At 45.7% G+C, this 23,202-nt stretch overlaps 1 protein-coding gene across 3 annotated transcripts in view; it reads right to left on the reverse strand.

Annotated features, from left to right (window-relative positions):
• Positions 1-11,549, reverse strand: part of VSIG10 (V-set and immunoglobulin domain containing 10) — a 38,765-nt gene extending 27,216 nt beyond the window's left edge. Inside the window, exons 1-2 of one of the 3 annotated variants that reach the window (XM_070516160.1) lie at positions 11,161-11,549; positions 10,539-10,723 (exon numbers count right to left, since the gene is read on the reverse strand). In XM_070516160.1, coding sequence (XP_070372261.1) covers positions 10,539-10,608 — 70 coding nt within the window. In that variant the 5' untranslated portion in view covers positions 10,609-10,723; positions 11,161-11,549. Of the gene's footprint in view, positions 1-10,538; positions 11,002-11,160 lie in introns of those variants that run through there. The other 2 variants (XM_014854721.3, XM_014854722.3) reach the window with 2 other exon arrangements.
• Positions 11,550-23,202: the final 11,653 nt, after the last annotated feature.

Genomic DNA, 23,202 nt, shown 5'->3' on the forward strand with positions numbered 1-23,202 from the left:
AAAACAGGAGGAAGGTCCAAGATGAGCAGACTTCTTTGTCTCTCCCCCTTCGAATCTACAACTAATTGGTCATTCATCGCTTGACAAAGGATATCTATATAGCATCTCAGGACATTAGAGAGACCCACACTGCTATACATCGCAAGGCGGACAGACTTCCCTCCGGGAGGAGGTAGAGATAGGTGAAAACTCTCTGACCCCGACCCCTGAACAGCCTAGAGCCTGCGGGCAGCTTTCTTCCAGTGGACGCCCCCAGAACATTGCCGCACACCAAGGACAGGAGGGAGTGCACACCAGAGGAGCGACGGTGGAAACAGGTGAACAGAGCCCTACCTAAGCCCCCCGCAATTACACCTGAGCCCAGAGGGAAGCTCCAGAGTTACACACCGGAGGCAGTGGGGAAAACCCCTACCCGCCATTAGTGGAGAGGTCCCGCCCAGCATCCACAACGCCTGGAGGATCCCGGAGAGAATCCCAAGCGGCGTGCCGGCCTGCCAGCTGCCGCCGCCGGCTCCTCTGACCAGGCTTCTGCCCGGGAGGGGATTGGGACTACCGGAGATCTCCTGGGAGAGGTCCGGGCCTGGGTGGAGCTCCAGCGGCTGGCTACGCGGCCCGGGGGAGAAACTCTAGAGTTCAGTCCCAGCAGCAGGCAGAGTCTTTCCCTGCCATTATCGGAGAGGCCCCGCCCAGCATCCACAACGCCTGGGGGCTCCCGGAGAGAATCCCAAACGGCCCGCCGGCCGGCCAGCTGCCGCCGCTGGCTCCACTGACCAGGCTTTCGCCGAGTAGGGGCTCGGGACTACCGGAGATCTCCTGGGAGAGGACCAGGGCTGGGTGGAGCTCCAGCGGCCAGCTACTTGGCCTGGGGGAGAAACTCTGAAGTCCCGTCCGGGCAGCAGGCAGGGTCTTCACCGGCCATTATCGGAGAGGCCCCACCCAGCATCCACAACGCCGGGAGGGTCCCAAAGAGGAGAATCCCAGGCAGGGCGGCAGCCGACCAGCTGCCACTGAACTCAAGGTATCCAGCTATCCCCCAGACAGGGCAATGGGCTCCCCGAGATCCTATGGGAGAGGACTGGGGCTGGGTGGAGTTCCAGCGACCTGGCTCTATGGCCCAGGGGAAAACTCTACAGTCTCACAGAAGCCTCAGTGATAGCCTCTGCACAGCACTAGTAGAGAGCACCCATCTGGCAACCACAAGGCTGGAAGACCCTGGGACAAAAGTAGCATAGCTAGGCGAGCTAACCACAGACTGTAGAAAATTCCCATAGCTCTGCTGTGACCCATAGTGGACAAGCGAGATTTTGTGGGTGCCGACAGTGACAGAGCTGCAAATATAAGTGATCCTGCCCCTGGCCGCTGGGAAAGCCCATAACACTGCTGCAGAACCTAAGGAGGGAGCACATCTAGGTGGTCTGCAACAGTAGGCACCAGCAGTCTGAAGCCCCCCTGTGACGGCCTCCACAGCTGAAGAGGGAACCCACAGGATCACTGTGACTGTGAGGAGGGGCCCAGGCCCAGTTAGCAACAGCTGATAGGGTTCCTGGTTGGAGCAATATAAACAGCTGTCCCCCCACCACACCAGTAGAAACAAGTGGAAGCAGTAACTAAACTCTATCTCTATGCGGAGGCACAAATCTACACCATCAAGCAATACGAAAAAATATATTAAATCTCCAGAACAGAAGGAAAATGACAAACACACAGAAAACAATCCCAAAGACAATGAAATATACAACCTAAATGATGATGGCTTCAAAACAGCCATCATTAAAAAACTCAGTGAGTTAAAAGAGAATTCAGATAGACTACTCAACGAGTTCAGGAGCTATGTCACAAAAGAGTTCGATGCTATAAAGAAGAACCAAACAGAAATACTGGAAATGAAGAACACAATAGAGGAGATTAAGAAAAATCTAGATGCGCTGAACAGCAGGGCCGATAATATGGAGGAAAGAATTAGCAATTTGGAAGAGAGGAATATGGAAATGCTGCAGGCAGAGGAGGAGGAGAGAGCTAAGACTAAAAAGAAATGAAGAAACTCTCCGAGAATTATCTGATGCAATTAGGAGATGCAACCTAAGGATTATAGGTATACCAGAGGGAGAAGCAAGGGAGAAGGGGGCAGAAAACCTATTCAAAGAAATAATGGCTGAGAACTTCCCAAACCTGGGGAGAGAGATGGAACTTCATGTGACAGAAGCCAATAGATCTCCAAACTTTGTCAATGCAAGTAGACCAACCCCAAGACATATAGTAGTGAAGCTAGCAAAAGTCAACGACAAGGAGAGAATACTAAGGGCAGCCAGGCAGAAGAAATTTACCTACAAAGGAACCCCCATCAGGCTTTCAGCAGATTTCTCAGCAGAAACTTTACAGGCTAGAAGAGAGTGGAGTGATATATTCAAAAATCTGAAGGACAAAAACCTGCAGCCAAGAATTCTCCACCCAGAGAAAATATCCTTCAAATACGATGGAGAAATAAAAACTTCCCCAGATAAACAAAAATTAAGGGAGTTCATTGCCACCAAACCTCCTCTTCAAGAAATGCTCAGGAAAACCCTCATTCCTGAAAAATCAAAAAAAGGAAAGGGACTACAAAACCAAGAGTAAAGGAGATAAGTAGAAGGACAACAACAGAGAGTAGCAGCTCTCCATCAGAACAGACTAAACCATGGGACAAGAAACAAAGGAAATTCAAGAGAACCGGAAAACAAGATGTAAAATGGCAGCAGTAGGCCCCCACATTTCAATAATCACTCTAAATGTAAATGGATTGAACTCTCCAATCAAAAGAGACAGAGTGGCAGGATGGATCAAAGAACAAGACCCAACAATATGCTGCCTCCAGGAAACACACCTCAGCCCCAAAGACAAACACAGACTCAGAGTGAAGGGATGGAAGACAATACTCCAAGCTAATAATGAACAAAAGAAAGCAGGTGTCGCTATATTAATATCAGACAAAGTAGACTTCAAAGCAAAACAGGTAAAGAAAGACAAAGAGGGACAGTATATAATGATAAAAGGGACTCTCCACCAAGAAGACATAACACTTGTAAATATATACGCACCCAACAGAGGAGCACCAAAATTTGTAAAGCAACTCTTAACAGAACTAAAAGAAGACATCAACAACAATACTATAATAGTAGGGGACCTCAACACCCCATTAACACCAATGGATAGAACATCCAGACAGAAAATCAACAAGGAAATTATAGAATTAAGTGAAAAATTAGACCAGATGGACTTAATAGATATATATAGAACACTTCATCCAAAAACAGCAGGCTACACATTCTTCTCAAGTGTGCATGGAACATTCTCAAGAATAGACCATATTTTGGGAAACAAAGCAAGCATCAATAAATACAAGAGAGTTGAAATAATATCAAGCATTTTTTCTGATCACAATGCTATGAAACTAGAAATCAACTACAAGAATAAAGCAGAGAAACGTGCAAAAATGTGGAGACTAAACAACACGCTACTGAACAAACAATGGATTATTGAAGAAATTAAAGAAGAGATCAAATATTATCTGGAGACAAATGAAAATGAGAACACGTCATACCAAATCATTTGGGATGCAGCAAAAGCAGTCCTAAGAGGGAACTTCATCGCAATACAGGGTCACCTCACAAAACAAGAAAAAGCTCACATAAGCAACCTCAAATGACATCTAACAGAACTAGAAAAAGAAGAACAAACAAAGCCCAGAGTCAGTAGAAGGAGGGAAATAATAAAAATAAGAGCAGAAATAAACGATATTGAAACTAAAAAGACAGTAGAAAGGATCAATGAAACAAAGAGTTGGTTCTTCAAAAAAATTAACAAAATCGACAAACCCTTGGCCAGACTCACCAAGAAAAGAAGAGAGAAATCTCAAGTAAATAAAATTAGGAATGAGAGAGGAGAAATCACAACAGATACCAAAGAAATACAAGGGATCATAAGAGAATACTATGAAAAACTATAGGTCAACAAATTGAACAACCTAGAAGAAATGGACAAATTCCTGGACTCTTACAACCTCCCCAAACTGAACCAGGAAGAAATGGAGAATCTGAATAGGCCAATCACAAGTAAAGAAATAGAAACAGTAATCACAAACCTCCCCAAAAATAAGAGTCCAGGACCAGATGGCTTCTCTGGAGAATTCTACCAAACATTCAAAGATTTAATACCTATCCTTCTCAAACTATTCCAGGAAATTGAGGAAGATGGAGTACTCCCCAACACATTCTATGAAGCCAACATCACTCTGATCCCCAAACCTGACAAGGACAACACAAAGAAGGAGAACTACAGGCTGATATCACTGATGAACACAGATACAAAAATCCTCAACAAAATTCTGGCAAACTGAATACAGCAATACATCAAAAAGATTATACACCATGATCAAGTGGGATTTATACCAGGGACACAGGGATGGTTCAACATCCGCAAGTCAATCAACGTGATACACTACATTAACAAAATGAGAAACAAAAACCACATGATCATCTCAATAGATGCAGAGAAAGCATCTGACAAGATCCAACACCCACTTATGATAAAAACCCTCAATAAAATGGGTATAGAAGGAAAGTACCTCAACATAATAAAGGCCATATATGACAAACCCACAGCCAATATCATACTCAAAGGACAAAAACTGAAAGCCATCCCTCTGAGGACAGGAACAAGACAAGGGTGCCCACTTTCACCAATCCTGTTCAACATAGTGCTGGAGGTGTTGGCCAGAGCAATTAGGCAGGAAACAGAAATAAAAGGAATCCAAACAGGCAATGAAGAAGTAAAACTCTCACGTTTGCAGACGACATGATCTTATATATAGAAAACCCCAAAGAATCAATAGGAAAACTATTAGAAACAATCAACAGCTACAGCAAAGTTGCAGGGTATAAAATCAACATACATAAATCAGTAGCATTTCTATACACTAAAAATGAACCAACAGAAAAAGAACTCAAGAACTCAATCCCATTCACAATCGCAACGAAAAGAATAAAATACCTAGGGATAAATTTAACCAAGGAAGTGAAAGATTTATACAACGAAAACTACAAGACTTTCCTGAAAGAAATTGACGACGACATAAAGAGATGGAAAGACATTCCATGCACATGGATTGGAAGAATAAACATAGTTAAAATGTCCATACTACCTAAAGCAATCTACAGATTCAACGCTATCCCAATCAGAATCCCAAGAACATTCTTTACAGAAATTGAACAAAGAATCCTAAAATTCATATGGGGCAGCAAAAGACCACGAATTGCTAAAGCAATCCTGAGTAAGAAAAACAAAGCCGGAGGCATCACAATCCCCAATTTCAAAACATACTACAAAGCTACAGTGATCAAAACAGCATGGTACTGGTACAAAAACAGGTGCACATATCAATGGAACAGAATTGAAAGCCCAGAGATAAAACCACACATCTATGGACAGCTAATCTTCGACAAAGGAGCTGAGGGCCTACAATGGAGAAAAGAAAGTCTCTTCAACAAATGGTGCTGGGAAAACTGGACAGCCACATGTAAAAGAATGAAAATCGACCATTCTTTTTCACCATTCACAAAAATTAACTCAAAATGGATCACAGACTTAAAGATTAGGCCTGAAACAATAAGTCTTCTAGAAGAGAATATAGGCAGTACACTCTTTGACATCAGTTTCAAAAGAATCTTTTCGGACACTATAACTCCTCAGATGAGGGAAACAATAGAAAGAATAAACAAATGGGACTTCATCAGACTAAAGAGTTTCTTCAAAGCAAGGGAAAACAGGATTGAACCAAAAAAACAGCCCACTAATTGGGAAAAAATATTTACAAGCTACTTATCCAACAAAGGATTAATAACCATAATATACAGAGAACTCACACAGCTTAACAACAAAAAAACAAACAACCCGATCAAAAAATGGGCAGAGGACATGAACAGACATTTCTCCAAAGAAGATATAAGTATGGCCAATAAAAACATGAAAAGATGTTCATCATCGTTAATCATCAGGGAAATGCAAATCAAAACTACACTGAGATATCACCTTACACCCATCAGATTGGCAAAAATATCCAAAACCAAAAGTGACAAATGTTGGGGAGGTTGTGGAGAAAAAGGAACCCTCATACACTGTTGGTGGGAATGCAAACTAGTGCAGCCACTATGGAAAACAGTATGGAGATTTCTCAAAAAGTTAAAAATAGAAATACCCTATGACCCAGCCATCCCATTACTGGGCATCTATCCAAAGAACCTGAAATCAGCAATCCCAAGAGTCCCATGTACCCCTATGTTCATCGCAGCATTATTTACATAGCCAAGATGTGGAACCAACCTAAATGCCCAGAAACTGACGACTGGATAAAGAAGATATGGTATATATACACAATGGAATACTACTCAACCATAAAAAAGGACTAAATTGTTCCATTCGCATCAACATAGATGGACCTTGAGGGTATTATGTTAAGCGAAATAAGCCAGACAAAGACGAACTCTGTATGACCCCACTTATAGGTGGAAGTTAACATATAGACATGGAGAACCGATCAGTGGTTACCAGGGAAAAGGGAGGGTGGGGGGAGGGCACAAAGGGTGAAGTGGTGTACCCACAACATTACTAACAATAATGTACAACTGAAATCTCACAAGGTTGTAATCTATCATAATCTTAATAAAAAAAAAACTGCACACACACACACAAAAAAAACAACAGGTGTCTGCTTTTCAGATGGAGAGCCTCCACCCTGTGGGGAATATTGGTAAACCACAATAACAAACACAGCCCCAACATGGCCCCCCAGCCCGACTCTCCATGTCCTTCACCATGTCACTCTGCAGTGCCCTCCCACCCTGCCCCTGGGCTCGGCCATGTGGCTTGCTTTAGCCAATGGGATGTTAGCAAATGTGATGCAAGCAGAGGCTTCAAAAGCACTTGTGTAATTGGGCGTGCTCAATCTCACCTTCTGCCATCACCTTGAGAAGGACAGGCCCAGGTTAGATCCCAGGGGGAGGATGAAAACTACATGGTGCAGACCCTAGTTGTCTCAGTCATCCTAGCTGAAGCCATTCCAGGTCAGCCTTCAGCCACTTAGTCGATGCCCAGACATGTGAGCCAGCCCAGGCAAGGTCAACAGAGCCAACTAGCCAACCACCCCAGGCCTGGAGCAGGAAGCTCTGATTGTCATTGTGTGATTGTTACATGGCGTTATTGTGGAATACATAACTAATACAGAACACAAGTGCTTTTATTCGCCTAGAACTCCAGAAGGGTGGGAGGAAGAGGGCTTCAGCTTTTTCCCTCTTTCCTGCTGTTCTCTTTGGCTTCTTTTTCGGGTGATGAAAATATTCTGGAATTAATTAGTGGGAATGTTTGCACAATCTTGTGAATATACTAAAACCCTGACTTGTACACACTAAAAGAGTGAATTCTGGGGCCAGCCTGTTGGCATAGTGGTTAAGTTCGTGCACTCTACTTCGGCGGCCTGGAGGTCACAGGTTTGGATCCTGGGTGCGGCCCTACACACTGCTCCTCAAGCCATGCTGTGGTGGTGTCCCACATAGAAAATAGAGGAGAGTGGCACAGATATTAGCTCGGTAACAATCTCCCTCATGGCACAGATATTAGCTCAGTAACAATCTCCCTCAAGCAAGAAGGGGAAGATTGCAACAGATGTTAGCTCAGGGCCAATCTTCCTCACCAAAAAATAAAATGGTGAATTTTATGGCCTGTAAATTATATCTCAATAAAGTTGTTATAAAAAAATAAACTGCAACCTGCCTCGGGACATCCTTCCCTTTTATAAAAGAAAGAGTTTAACAGTTGTTTGTATCTGGCTTTTTGCCTGGTTAGAAGGGGCTCCATTTAAAAGATCAGAAGCCAGCCTGCAGCCACAGGACGTTCCGACTCTCCCCATCTTGGCCACTTCATTCCCAAAAGCCAGGACAAGATGAAGAAAAGAATCTAAGTCACTGGCTGGAAGGCAGAGAATGTCATCAAATGCTACAGGTTCCAATAAGGCAAGAAGTGTTTCCCAGGCTCTTCTCCTCCTGGCTTTGCTCACTCCATTCTTTTAAACTACGGAAGCTGAAGGTGATCTTAGAGAGGATTTAGTCCTGAGATGTGACAGCCCTGTGGGCTGGGTTAAAGATGAGACAAGGTGAGTCCTGGCTCAGTGCAGAAGAATAGGTCATAGCTTAGTGATGTCTGTCACGGACATGGAAATGGTAGTCTTGGACGTGTACTAGTTCTGTGCCTGATCGTCCTATACCCTTTCATTTTACAGTTGAGAAAACTGAGGTTCAGAAAGCCTGAATGACTTACTTAAGGTCTCATGCAAGTCATGGGGAGAGCTGGGATAGCTGTTCAGCTTTTCCATACTGCAGGTCACAGGCATTTACTTCAGTCTCCCACCCAGACAGGGTGAGAAATTAAAACGTAGTAATAGTTTGTGTTACTAAAAGTCATTCACATCGTGTCCAGAGGACCCCCTAGAGTCCCCCAACCTTAATTTCAGAATATGGACCAAAGGAGGTAGCAATATAAATGGCCATTTTCCAATGCTGCCCTCATATTATCATTTAGATTTGGGATTGTACCAAAACGTTAATTTTTTCCTAGCAACTTCTCCCCAAGACTAACCCAGCATTTACAATCTGAGGTGACAGTGGAGGCATGAATGTTGTCTGGAGTTAAGTGACAAGACAAAGACAATTTGCCCCCCAAGACAACTCCCAACTTGAAAAACAAACAACAGAATCACACCAAGCTAGGGAAGCCCCTGGGGCACTGGACACAGAGGTGAACCTGGCCTGGGCATCAGAATGACTGGGCTAGGCAGTAGGGGAAGCAGCCCTGGGTGGTGAGCTGCTGCCAGCGTCAAAGCTGGTTCATTCCAGTACGATGATTTCAACCCAGGGTTCTGATGTCCTGAGGCCCTTGATGTTCACAGTGCTGTGAACACTGCAGACAGCTGGGAGAAGAGAACAGACAATTGCCTCCAGCTTCCGGAGACCACTAATCGGAGACTGTGCGTCCTCTCCTCCTCCCCTCAGCACAGTGACCACTGTCAGGTGCCTGGAGGGGTCAGCAGGTAAGGTCCATGACTGAAGAGGACCAGGAGTAAGTACTACAACAGGGAGAGGGAGAACAAATTTGGGGTCACATGCCTTAGGATAAAAGGGGGTGACCAGTGCTCAGTTGCAGGGGAGAAAGCAGGCCCTGTGCTGCCAGATCTTCAGATTTTTCCAGACAAACTGAAAATTTAGACTATGGGAAATTTTACTGTTTTCAAATGATTGCTGAAAATAAAACAATAAAAACTTGCAAGAGCCTAACAATTAGGAACTTTTGGCACTTGCTGCTAGGAAGCTCAGAGCACTATTCCTCCAGGAACCCACCAGAAGAGATCAGCTGGGTGCCAGCGCTGGACAACACGGAAAGCAACACTCTGCAAGTATTCTGGTAACTACACTGCCTCCTGGCTCCATCTCCCTTCCCTCCCTTGGAGTCCCCTCACTGCTTGTCACAATGCCCTGCACACAGTAGACATGCATTCGCTGGAGAATTAAAATCGAAAATATTTTTTCAATTTTTTTACATTCTGTATATTATTGTAAGCAACTCTCTAGTCTTAATATTCCAAGGTAGAGTATAGATGAAGCAGTTAAGTCCTTTCGCTAATCATGTGAAGTGGAAGAGAGCATGCAAGTGTAAAGAGACGTTTTTTATAGGTCTGAAATTATTTCAAAATAAAAAGTTAAGGGGCTGGCCCTGTGGCGGAGTGGTTAAGTTTACGCGCTCCGCTGCAAGCGGCCCAGCGTTTCCTTGGTTCGAATCCTGGACGGGGACATGGCACTGCTCATCAAACCACGCTGAGGCGGCGTCCCACATCCCACAACTAGAAGGACCCACAACTAAGAACATACCAACTATGTACCACGGGGCTTTGGGGAGAAAAAGGAAAAAAATAAAATCTTAAAAAAAAAAAGTGAAGGAAGAAGGCACAGCTTTGAACGCGCTAGCCTGCACAAGTCGGCTTGCAGGGGTGTGTAGGGGAACCCACAGGTTGCAGGTGTAAGGCAAGTTCAACCTTGAGCAGAAGGAGGAGAGAAAAATAAAGGAGCCTCGACTTCGAGCACCGGCGCAGCAGGTCAAACCAGAACGCGAATTTACATCCGACGCTTTATAAAAACCCATTTTCCCCCTACACGTGCCTCTCCAGTTCTCCCACCTTCAGAATTCCCATCACCTCTCCGCAGGTCCTTGCAGCCTGGCCGGCCGCCCAGTCCAAGAGCGTGGGGATGGGATATCTTGCCCTCCATCAAGCGCCCGGGAAAATTCCCTCCTGCAAAGACAGCTGAGCTGCGAGCAGGAAACTCAAGACCCCGCCGGCGCGGCTTCGGGGCCGCGGGCACAACTGGATCCCGCGGAGCCGGAGGGAATTCGGTCCTTGGCTCTCCCCTCCCCACCGCTGCCGGGCAAAACTCAACTTTTTCGTCCAGATCGCGGCCGCTTACCTGCGGCGACCCAGCGGGCCAGCAGCGCCCCGAGGTAGACGAGGACCCGGGGCTGGATGCCCGCGGCCATCTCGCCCCAGAGGCGCGCAGGGGCCCCTCAGGAAACCAGGCTCCGGCTGGGCTGGGTGTGCGTCCCCCGGTGCTAAGTGCTCCTCTCAGGTCCTCGGGACGGCAGAGTAGCTCCACTTTCCGCGGCCCCAGGGGAAGATGCTGGGGGTGAGCCCGATGTCCGGGGCTGGGAGCTGCGCTGGGCGGCTGGCGCGATCCTCTCTCCGAGCGCACGGCCCGGGGTGGGAGGGCGCACCCCGCCCCCTGCGACCGCCACCCTCTCCGGCTCGCGGAAAACAACAGGAGCGGGGATCCCTCCCTCCTCCCATCCAGGCGGGAGCCCGACTTCCTCCACCTTGGCCGGGGGGAGGGCTTTATGCAGAGAGCGCGCTCCCGGGCGCGCCGAGCCGAGTCCGGCCCGACCGGGGGAGGAGCGCGGAGCTGGGCCCTCCCCGAGCCCACTCCGCCCGGGACGGCCGCCCGGAGTCGCGGGGACAGCTGGGCCCGGCAGAGCCCCGCAGCTGCCGCAGGCGGCCCACCCCCTCCACCCCCTTCACCCCCTCACCCCCCTCACCGCTGGCTCGCCGGCTGCTCCCTCCCCGGCGCTCCGGCTGCAGCTCCCAGAGGAGCGTCGCGAGCCAGAGGGGCAGGCTGCCAAGCTGCAGATTTCGGGGTCCCCTCGGCGTCCCGGCTTAGCTCCTCTCGGGATCCTCATTTGTTTTCCTGCGCTCAGCATGGACGCCAGGCCGCCATCGCTGCCCTTTTTCACCCTTTGCAGAACGAAGGCAAGTCCAGGGCAGGAGAAAGACGATCCCGGAGACCTCCCAGCCAAGACCAGCCGCGAGACTCCTGCGCTGCAGTTAACCGGCTGAGAGCGCAGTCGGAGCGAGGGCCGGGGGTCGGCGGAACTGGGTTCTCAGGGGCTTGTTTTCCCTGTTTAGTACCCCAACCCCCATCCAGTCTGATTCCCAGAGCCACATTCCCGGGCTAAAATCCATGGCTGTCCGCCACACCCCCATCCCATCCTTCTGTCCCAGGGAAAACACGGTTATGACATCCTCAGGAAGAGCTGATCCATGAAACAGCTCTACCAGAAACTTCCTCTTATAAAAGAATGCAATTAACACGGTAAAATATTAATTGTAGACTCTAGGAGGTGGATATATGTGTGTTCACATTCTTTCAACTTTTCTCTGTTTGAAAATGTCCCCATCACCTCATCATAAAATATTGGGCAAAACCAAAAATTGCTATTAAGAAAATGATTTCTTCTGTTGCCCAAAGGCCTCTGATTGAAATACTTGTTCGGTGATGAAATCCTCTTGAAACCAGTAAAAAGAAAAGCGTGTTTCGCCTGATGAACTGAGCCATGAAGTTGCACAGATCTTCCTTTTTTGCCTCTTTTGCTCAATAATTTTAGCTCTTCCTCTGTCTCCTCACAGTTTTCCTCTTTTCCCTGCCTCTTTTGTTTTGTGTTTCATCTTTTGCCTTGTGATGGAAAATCTCTGCTAGGCCGACCTCTTCCTGTATACCCAGTGCCTGGGACCTTGTTACCACCCAGTATATATTTGTTACATAAACAAAAGAAAGTTTATTGGTTTTGATATTGCAAAAGCTCCTCAAGCTTTTCTGACAAACACCTCACATCCTGACCTGAAATTAACAAGATATACGTAAAATCAATAAGTGGCAAGTTTTCAGCTGAGAGTAGGGAATTTTCTGTCACCCTGGTGGTGCCTCACACAGAGCAGGGCCTCAGGATATATTTGCTGAGTCAAATACACTGTTCTTATGGCCAATTCTCCACTCCCCTGAGGATCAACCCTGCAGGACAGCGTTTTACAACACTGATAACAGCACCTCACAATTGCACGGCTGGGGCATTTTTCCAAAGCCACTTTAGAAAGGGAATCTCATCGGGCCCTCCCTACAACCCTTGGACCTAAGAAATCATTCAATCCCGTCTTATAGGTGAGAAACCTACAGCTGTGGGAGGTGAAGCCTAGGTCACAAAGTCCGATGGTGGAATTCATGACTGTCTGACTCTGGGTCGTCCCCAAGTTCCAATCCTGTCACTTATACAAAGGCTGCTATGGTCTGGAGCTTTGGGTGACATCGGGCCAGCAGACATGGGCATTCCCCTGAGCAGGGCTGGAAGGAAGTGGCCTGACCACTTGCTCTGGGTTCTCTGGGACCCCTTGCCCAGGGGACACCCATCCTCTCTGGTTGGGGCACAGGCTGTGGCTGACCCTGAGACAGAAGCTGTTAGGAATCACCCTGCCTGACGTCCAGTCATGGTTCAGGCCACTCTGAACAGGAGAAAATGCCCTGCCTGGAACAGTGACCAGTGAGTTGGGGGCTCACCGTGGGGTCCCCAACAAGGCAGGGGCTTTTCAGAGCCCTGGTTTCACTATCTGTGCCTAATAGCTAACATATGCTTCATGGGATTGTTGTGAAGATAAATTGACATGATTGACATGTAGAGGGGACTTGACAGAGGTCTTGAAGGCATCGCTTGGGGGTCTCTTGTTTGAAAGGAACCATGACAGAGCCTGTCAGGACTCCTGAATCCCACCGTCATCTATGAAACGTGGGGCTCAGACACCTCTGTGCTCAGGCTGCTACACGTGGCTGTTTGTGTTTTGTTTCACTTGTGCCTCCCATGAATTGAACAAACTTACTCTGAACTATGTGCTTTACGTACATTAGTTCACTGAATCCTCAGCACAACCCCAAGAGGTAGGCGTTGTCATTCCCAATTCGCAGATGGCTCAGAGAGGCCAGTTTACGTAGCAAGTAAATGGGGAGCTGGGATTTGAACCCAGCTCTGAGGCGGTGTCATCATGATCAGTCTCGGAGGGAGGACAGAATGGGGCTCCTACCTGACTCTGCAGCCAGTGCTCCTGCAGCCTGGGTCTCTGAAGTCACCAAGCAACCTACTATTTCTGCTCCGCTACTCCTCTTGTCACGGTTCCTCCCTAGAGGTCACGCTGAAAGGTTTCTTAGCAACAACCTGCTTCTCCCTTCAAACTAGAGAGATTCTCCTGGGGGCTTCAGAAAGGGCGAGCCAGTCGGGAACAGCTAGGGTAGCAGCCTGGCCGCTCAGGTCCAGCTCTGAACCCTTCATTTCAGGAAGTACTAAGAGATCGATGACAGAATCCTACCCGTGCCCCCTTGGATGGGGTTGGGATTCACAGGCTGGTACCTCGAGGAACAGGGACAACAAAATCAACCTGGCTTGTTCTCTGGAGAAGAAAGCCTGCTAAACCTCCCCAAAACACCGCCTCCTCCCAGCTCCCCTCTGCCTTCTGCCCAGGAGAATTGGGGTGCAGAGGCTACAGCAAGAAAGTTCTTGAAATCAGGGGAAGTTCCAAGAAGAAGCTGGCAGCATGAAAAATGGAAAATGGAGAGTTGTCAAATGAGTGTCCAATTTTTAACCAAAGCCCAGTGTCTCCTCTCTGGACTCGACATCGGGAGGATGAAGTTTGGTGTTTCTGAGTGACAAAGAACCTTCTGGCAGATCCACCCCCAGAAGGCAAAAGGCTGCTCACAGAGGGATGGGGAAAATGAGCATCCAGTTCCCTGAGAAATGGGCAGCCCGGGCTGAAGAGAGGGGGATGACTCACCCCCATGAGAGATGGAAGCAGCCCTGCCGTGTGCGGGTAAGCGTGCAACCACAGCCCCTCTGGCTGGTGGCAGTGGGGGGTGGTTTGATGTGTTTGCCAGTTTCCACGGTGTAAATACTTCCACTACAGCCAATTCCAAGCTAAGCCTGTGAAGTTACTGACCTGTACGTACAGTTGGCTCTCCTGAGCCAGTACCGCTGGGACAGCCCCACTTTGCCCTAATGAGACAACTCCAAGGTGGGAAGCTTGACAGGATCACCCAGGAGGAGACCTGCTGGGAGCCAAACAGATGACTCAGGTAGGAAACGCCTGTTGATCTCTCTCCTCTTCTTTCATCTCACATTCACCTGTTGAATGCCCTTGTCGGCCAAGACAAATATTACTTTCCTAACTCCAAATTGGGACAGATGGATTGACAACCACAGGTGTATTTAATTTATGGGGATAGAGGAACTGAGTAGACTCAGAGTATCCTGAGAAAGCTGGGATGAAGCATTTTCTCTAAGTTGGCATACGTATTTTTTAGGTAGCATTTGCTCTTTTCCTGACTATAAATATAACATGCTCATTCTAGAAGAATGAAAAAAACCCCAGAAAAATGGAAAATAAAATATAACTATAACCCATCTAGAAATAATCACTATCATTGCTAGAAACATCTAGTATTTTCTGCTGGGTTCCAATGCGTTTGATTTATTTTTTCTTGGTGAGGAAGATTGGCCCATGAGCTAACGTCTGTTCCCAATCTTCCTCTTTCTGCTTGAGGAAGATGGTCACTGAGCTAACATCTGTGCCAATCTTCCTCTGCTTATTGTATATGGGATGCTGCCACAGCATGGCTTGATGAGTGGTATAGGTCTGCACCCAGGATCTGAACCTGTGAACCCCAGGCTGCCAAAGCAGAGCATGCAAACTTAACCACTACACCACCGGGCCAGCCCCCCAATGCGTGTGATATTTTTTGTACAAAGTTGTGATGACATTTTATATAAAGTTTTGATTCCTGCTTTTTTCTTTAACTTTATAAGTATACATGGTATTTTCTTTTTACTACTAGCTACTCTTTTTAAGTGGAAAAGTAATAAAATACTAATGGCAAAGAAAAAAAAAAAACAACAACTCCAAAAGAACTTTGCGGACATTTTGCTAAGTGAAATAAGCCAGTCACAGAAGACAAATATTGTATGATTTCACTTATTTGAGGTACCTAGTGCAGTCGAGTTCCTAGAGATGGAAAGGAGGATGGAGGTTGTCAGGGCTGCAGGGTGGGAGGGGCGAGAGAAATGGGGAGTTCTTGTTTAATGTGTAAGTTGTTTCAGTTTTGCTAGATGAAAAGAATTCTGGGCCGGCCCGGTGGCGCAGCGGTTAAGTTCGCATGTTCTGTTTCTCGGCGGCCTGGGGTTCGCTGGCTTGGATCCCGTGTGCGGACATGGCACCACTTGGCATGCCCTGCTGTGGTGGGCGTCCCACATAGAAAGCAGAGGAAGATGGGCACGGATGTTAGCTCAGGGCCAGTCTTCCTCAGCAAAAAAAGAGGAGGACTCGCAGTAGTTAGCTCAGGTCTAATCTTCCTCAAAAAAAAAAAAAGAGTTCTGGAGATGGCTGGTGGTGATGGTTGCACAGCAATGTGAATGTACGTAACGCCACTGAGCTGCAAACTGAACTAAAGTTTCGGATGAACTGAACCTAAAGAGGTTAAGATGGTAAATTTTGTTATGTGAATTTTACCACAATTAAATTTTTTTCAATGCAGAAGAAAATGGGAAAGTGGGAGAACAATGAGGGAAGAATGATACACATATAGGACAGAGAACAGAGATACTTATTGGAGTTTGTGAAAAAAAGTAAATCAAACAAAAGAAAATCCAAGCAATTTTACAGTGAAATTATACATTGAAAGTAAGCCTTCTGCCTGCCCCCAGCCCCGAACCCCAGTCTTCTTCTCCAGGGACAACCAGTCTCACAACTTTGAGAGACTACGGTTTTTGCTGGTTACCCAATATGCACCTGTTGGAATATTATACTGCCATTAACACTTGTGTTTTCAAAGTTTATGTCACAACAGAGGATCCATCTATCGTGGTTACCCAGATGTGTGGAGTTCCATGAGAGGTTTTTTAAAATAACTTTATTGAGATATATTTCACATACCATAAATTCACCCATTCAAAGTGTATAATTCAATAATTTTTAGTACAGTCACAGAGTTGTCCACTCATTCCCACAAATCAGTTTTAGATTTTTGTCACCCCCAAAAGAAACCCCTTACCCTTTAGCTGTCTCCCCCAATCTTCCCCACCCCCAGCCCCTGGCAACCACTACTCTACTTCTGTCTCTCTGGATTTGCTTATTCTGGATATTTCACATAAATGGAATGAAAACACCGATGTTGTGACTGGTTGCTTTCATGTAGCATAATGTTTTCAAGGTTCATCCGTGTCGTAGCGTGTATCAGTACTTCCTTTCCTTTTATGGCTGAATTATGTTCCTCTGTCTGGAGATCCCACAGTTTTGTTTATTCGTGCATCAGTTGATGGACTTCCAATGAACATTTAAGCTACTCTGGGACGCAGAGAACTTGGGGCACTTCTCTAGTTTCCTCTCTGCCTTAACCATCATTCCACGTATGTCTTCTGGAAAGAGATTGTTCTTGCTTCCTTGACGCTCTCCTGTGAGCACAGTGGCATTTTTTAAGAGCCTGCCTCTCTTTACGTGGCATCCAGAGAGTTTGGGCTCTCTGTGTGCCAAGGCACCTGAATGGAATTCAGTCAAGCAGTATTTTATGCCATCATTTTTCCTTTTTTCAAAGATTTCAGTCAAACTCCTTCGGGTGTATAGCCAGCAATTCCCAGCTTCTTAGGGCCCCAGCATCTGATCCTTGTTTGCTACAGTTCTTTCTCTCCCCCTGCAAAAGTTCCATCCCACTTCTCAAAGACAAGTGTATTAAACTTAGTTCAACTCTAAGATTTTTGCATTCCCTGTGCAGGAGAACTTGGTCTTGCTAAACTGGTAGAGACATGGTAACTACTTGCGCCCTGGCTTTTCCAGCTCATGGTTGACTTCCTGTAAGATCTTGAGAAGGTCCCCTCATAATATATACTGTTTGCTCTTGCCGGGCACACTTTCCATGGAAGGTGCCCTGCCATCCTTTGAGCAAACCTCTGAAGGAGGTACTCTTCTCATCTACAGTTTACAAATAAGGAAGCTGAGGCTCAGGGAGCTGGAATAACTTTCCAAGCAAAGTCGCAGCCTCAAGATGTGTTTATAAAATGAATCACTTCTGTCTGGGCCTCACATTTACTTAGAGGAGGAAAACTTGGATTGGGAGGAGGGAAGATTGAGAACCTTGTGAATGGAAGCTCTGTTCCCCCTTCCTGGGAAAATGCACATATTCACAAAATGTTTAAAAGCGATTTCAAGGAATTAAGAAAAAAACAGAATTCCTGCAGGTCTAAACGGGAAGGGTAAACTAGATTGGGTGTGCCCAGGAGGAAGTGAAAAATCTCGCTTAGAAACTCAAATCACCAGGTGGCGCTCTCAGCCCTGAATGGACTCCGGGTTCCGCCAAGTATTCTAAGCGATGAGTTGGTCCAAACTACATGGAACTCAAAGAATTTCAGAGATTATTCGTTAAAAGAATAACTTTCACCGTCCAGAGGAGGAAAAGAGACCCAGCATTGTTAAGCAGCTTGCTCAAGGTCACAGCTCATGGACAAAGCCAGGACTCGCCCACTTATCCAAGTTCTGATATTTCTGAAATGGATCCCATGGTTCCCGTACTCTGAACAGAGCACAGTGGACACAATGCAATGTTTTCTCATGAGGATTCAAGGAATGAGCGTCTGTGTGTGGGAACATTGTGAACATTGGCTGCTGTGCGGTGCTATCTGTGGGAACTGGAGAGGCTTGTCTTCCACACAAAATGGCCCCAGACGGCTGTTTCTCTGTTAAGACCTCCGGCGGGTGAGACACTGAGCACAGGTTTTGGTCCTCCTATCTGTCAGGTTTGCTTATGTTTCTGTGTGTCCTTAGGAAAGTTATTGCCCCTCTCTGAGCCTCAGTTTTGGGGGTTATTAGTGGATTTCTTGAGGCATGTGCCAGAAAAGTGCCCAGCAGGCAGTAGATACCCAATAATTGGGAACCATTAATATGATTGTGCTCCTTGCTCCGTCCATTTGCTGCTTTATAGATGCTCTGCCTTACAACCCAGATGACTAAACTGATTAGAACTCTGTAGCAAATAAGAATACATAGGAGCCGAATGAGAAAAGTGCCTGTTCCTTCGTGGATTTCGTGACATTGGATTTGTGGCTTGGCAGTCCTGGTTCTCAGCTGGGTTCTGGAGAGGCCGGGGTGCCTTCACAGGACACAGGACATTTGTGGAAACAGAAGGAAGATGGAAGATTAGACTTCTGAAAGAGTAAGCTGCTCCTAGGTTCGGTAGCCCTAGATTTCCTCTTTCTTTTCAACATGTATTTCTGACCATTCCAACGTAAAATAGCAATAAAATTGTACTTTTACAAATATGAGACCTCCAAAAGGCAAAACCCCAAGGAACGTGAAATTTCACTTTACAGGAGATTTGTTCATTACCAGAGTGCTTTTAGAGATGTAGCACCTTCAGCCACTCACACGCTCCAGCCCTGGAGTCTGTCCCCTCCCTTCGGTTCCCACTCCCTTTACTGGGGTTCTGACCTTTACCACGTGCCAGGCTCTGGGCTGGGTCCTGGGGTAACAATGGGGAGCACAATACAGCTGGGACTCTGCCCTCATGGAGCTCACTGTCCTCGCCGTAGCTCCATCCAGCCACATCCGACAATGGCTGTTTCAACCAAGCCCTGTTCTCTCTACACCTCCCTGTCCCCCGCCCACGTTCTTTCTCTTTCCACTACCAGGGATGCCCTTTATTCCCTTCTCCTGGCGAATTCCCAGAAATTCTCCGATCTCAAGTGGCACCTCTTCCAGGAAGTCTTCCATGGTGTACACAGCAGGGACAGGTGTCCTTCTTCTGCTTTCTCATAGTGCCCTGCAGAAATTTATGTCATGAACTTTGCCATTCTGAGTTGTAATAATCGCTTTCTATGTCTGTCTTCCTGCTCCAGCTTGGAGCTTCCCAGAAGGCGTGGACAGTGTCTTATCCATGTCTGTGTCCCCAGGGTGTAGCTCAGGACTTGGCACACAGTAGATGCTCAATACAAGGTAAGTGCACACATCAAGTGTGGGCCCCGGCAGGAGCGGACAGCAGCACTGAACGTAACGCTTGGGAGAGGGTTTGTTTTGGCAACTCTTGCTCACAAAGCTCTAGAACTTGCAGATGGTTCTTGCTTGCCTCTGTCTTCTAGACAATGTTTCATCTGTCCCTTTCCAGAGGACATCTGGTCTCCCTAGGAGTTGGTTATCTTCTCTGCCTCAGGGTACAGGCTTTCTGTTGGGACCATCTTTCCTGGGCATCTTCACCTAACTGTTCTTGTCCTCGACATTCACTTCCTTAGTGACTTCACTTTCTCATGCTCTGTTCCCCAGCCTGCGTTCCAGTCTTTTCTAACTGACTACAGGACAAGGCCCTCGGTTCTGGTCTCAAACACACTTGGATTTGCAGCTCTAGCCTGTTGCTTGTAAACTTCAAGACCTGGGCAAGTTACTTCTGTGAGCCTCAGTTTCCTCCATTTGGAGAATGGGAATGATAACTCTAGCCCTTCCCGCAGGACATGTGGAGAACATTGTACGAGAGGAAGCATACAAGAGGCTTAGTGTGGGACACGCCAAAGAGCAGGAGCTGCATAAACATCATCATGCCATTTAGGACATGCAGAATATGTGGCCCTCCTTATAGGTTTTCTTTGCATTTTATATATAAAATATCAACATCATCATCCTAATTATTTGGCTTAGTTTCTTAGCTTTTAAAACTCTTTTTGCTAATCAAGAAGAAATATATTAATTGCTTTTAAAGGAAGATTTGTAAAAATATAATTTAAAACAATTCAGTCCACTTGTGGGAAGTGAGAGTCCCCATAATGAGTCTCGAATTGTTTATTCCCTCCCTAAAGAAAACCACAGTGAATGTTTATTGTTTATCCTTCCAGTTACGCACTTACATCCGTATGCATTATCCACAACACATAAACATGTAGATTTTTTTTAAAACATAGATGAGATCACACACTACATATTTTTAAGTAACTTGCTTTTTCTTTTTAACCCTTTAAATAAAGTGTACAACTCAGTGGGTTTTTGTATATTCACAAGATTGTGCAACAATCACCACTATCTAATTCCAGATTTTCATTTCCTCAAAAAGAAACCCCACACCCATTGGTAGTCACTTCCCATTCCCATCCCCCCCCCATCCCCCCTCCAGCCCCTGGCAACCACTAATCCACTTTTTGTCTCTATAGATTTGCCTATTTGGGATGTTTCATATAAATGGAGTCATACAATGTGAGGCCTTTTGTGTCAGGCTTCTTTTATTAACATAACGTTTTCTTTTCTTTTTTTTTTTTTTTTTTGAGGAAAATTAGTCCTGAGCTAACATCTGCTGCCAATCCTCTTCTTTTTGCTGAGGAAGACTGGCCCTGAGCTAACATCTGTGTCCATCTTCCTCTACTGTATATGTGGGATGCCTGCCACAGCATGGCTTGCCAAGCAGTGCCATGTCCACACCCAGGATCTGAACCGGCGAATCCTGGGTCACTGAAGTGGAACGTGCAAACTTAACTGCTGCGCCACCAGGCTGGTCCCTAACATAACGTTTTCAAGATTCATCCATGTTATAGCATGTAGCATAGTTCGTTTCTTTTTTTCATTTAAAAAGTTTTTTAATTGTAGTAAGAAACATATAACAAAATTTAGCATCCTATTTTTAAGTGTATAGCTCAGTAGTGTTAAGTATATTCACATTGTTGTGCAACCAACCTCTAGAACTTTTTCATCTTGCAAAACTGAAACTCTGTACCCATTAAACAACAATTCTCCATTTCCCTCTCCCTTCAGCCCCTGGCAACCACCATTCTACTTTCTGTTTCTAGGAATTTGACTACTTTAGATCCCTCATGTAAGTGGAATCATACCGTATTTTCTTTTTGTGATTGGCATATTTCACTTAGCATAATGTCCTCAAGGTTCATCCATGTTGTAGCATGTGACAGAATTTCCTTCCTTTTTAAGGCCGAATGATATTCCACAATAAACATGCACCACATTTTGTTTTCCATTCATTCATCAGTGGACACTTGGGTTGCTTCCACCTCTTGGCTACTGTGAATAATGCTGCTATGAACATGGGTGTGCAAATATCTTGTTGAGACCTGCTTTCAATTCCTTTGGATACACACCCAGAAGTAGGATTACCGGATCATATGCTAGTTCTACCATTTTTAATTTTCTGAGGAACAGCCATGCTGTTTTTCATAGTGATTGCACCATTTAACAATCCCACCAAGAGTGCATAAGGATTCCGATTTCTCCACATCATTCCTAACATTTATTATTTTCTGGGGTTTTTCGAAGTAGCCGTCCTAAATGGGTGTGAGGTGATATCTCATTGTGGTTTTGACTTGCATTTCTCTAATGATTTGTGATGTTGAGCATCTTTCCATGTGCTTGGTTTTCTTTAGTTCTTTGAACATCTTTAAAATAGCTGATTTAAAATCTTTGTCTAGTAAGTCCAATATCTGGGCTTCCTCAGAGGCGGTTTATATTGATTGATTGTTATTCCTGTGTATGGGTCATACCTTCTTATTTCTTTGCATATTTCATAATTTTTTGTTGAAAACTGAACATTTTAATAATATGTGACAACTCTGGAAAGCATCCTCACCACTTCCAGAGTTTGTTGTTGTCGCTGTGTGTTGTAGTAGTTTGTTTGTTGGTGACTTCTCTGAACGAATCCTATTAAGTCTGTGTTCTTTGTCACTGTGGCCACCAAAGTCTCTGCTTGGTGGTCAGCTAATGATGAGGTGGATTTCCGTAACCTCCTGGAACCAGTGAGTCCAGCCTTTGCCAAGGGGCTCTGTGTGCCGGTTTGGGCACATCTTCAACACAGTGAATTTTTAGAGGTCCTTATTCCACCATTTTCACTGATTTCACTCTGTTTTCCAGTTAACATATTTTGGGGTCCTCTCCATGTCATTACATTTAAATGTAGCTTATGCTTTTTAAAGACTGCCCAGTATTCCATAGCATGGGTTCATCATAATTCAGTTCATCCTCCACTTGATGGGCATTTAAGTTGTTTTCTCCTTTTCACTCTCACAAACTACAAAGTAGTGGGCACCCCAGTGCTCTGGGAACCTCAGGAGATTTCCTGGGGGACAAATTCTCAGAAGAGGTATTACTGGGTAAACAGGCACGCATGTTTGAAATTTTGATAAATCCTGCCCAGTTGCCCTCCAAAAATGCTATGCCACTGTCTACTCCTTGCCAGTGTTTGAGACTAGATTTAAAAGAGAAGTGGCTTCAAAGGCCACTTTCCTTGTTACCATGCCAGCTTGAAACTGATTATATGGTGAAAATGATGATATATTGGATTCATTGGATAAAATAAAATATATTATTAAAATTAATTTTGCCTGTTTCTTTTTACTTTTTTAATGTGGCTGTTTGAAATTTTTAAATTATAGATGTGGCTCACCTTTTATTTCTATTGGACGGTGCTGCTGTGAAGTTAACCAGGATCTGTCCTCCTCCCAGATTATTGCTTTTTACAATCAATGTGGATTTATATTTACCCACATGTTTACCAGTCTCTTTGTTCTCCATGACTTCTTGCATCTCCTTCCTTTAGGCATGTATATCCTCCCAAAAGGACATTTTTGTTTTTGGTATTTTTAAAAAGTTTTTTGAGTTCATAATAGTTTACATCATTGTGAAATTTCAGTTGTACATTATTTCTTGTCTGTCACCACAGAGGTGCTCCCCTTCACCCCTGTGCCCTCCCCCTCCCCCCCTGCCCTGGTGACCACTCAGCTGTTTTCTTTGTGCTTGTTTGT

This window comes from Equus asinus, chromosome 8 (genome assembly GCF_041296235.1).
Source record: "Equus asinus isolate D_3611 breed Donkey chromosome 8, EquAss-T2T_v2, whole genome shotgun sequence".
NCBI lineage: Eukaryota > Metazoa > Chordata > Mammalia > Perissodactyla > Equidae > Equus > Equus asinus.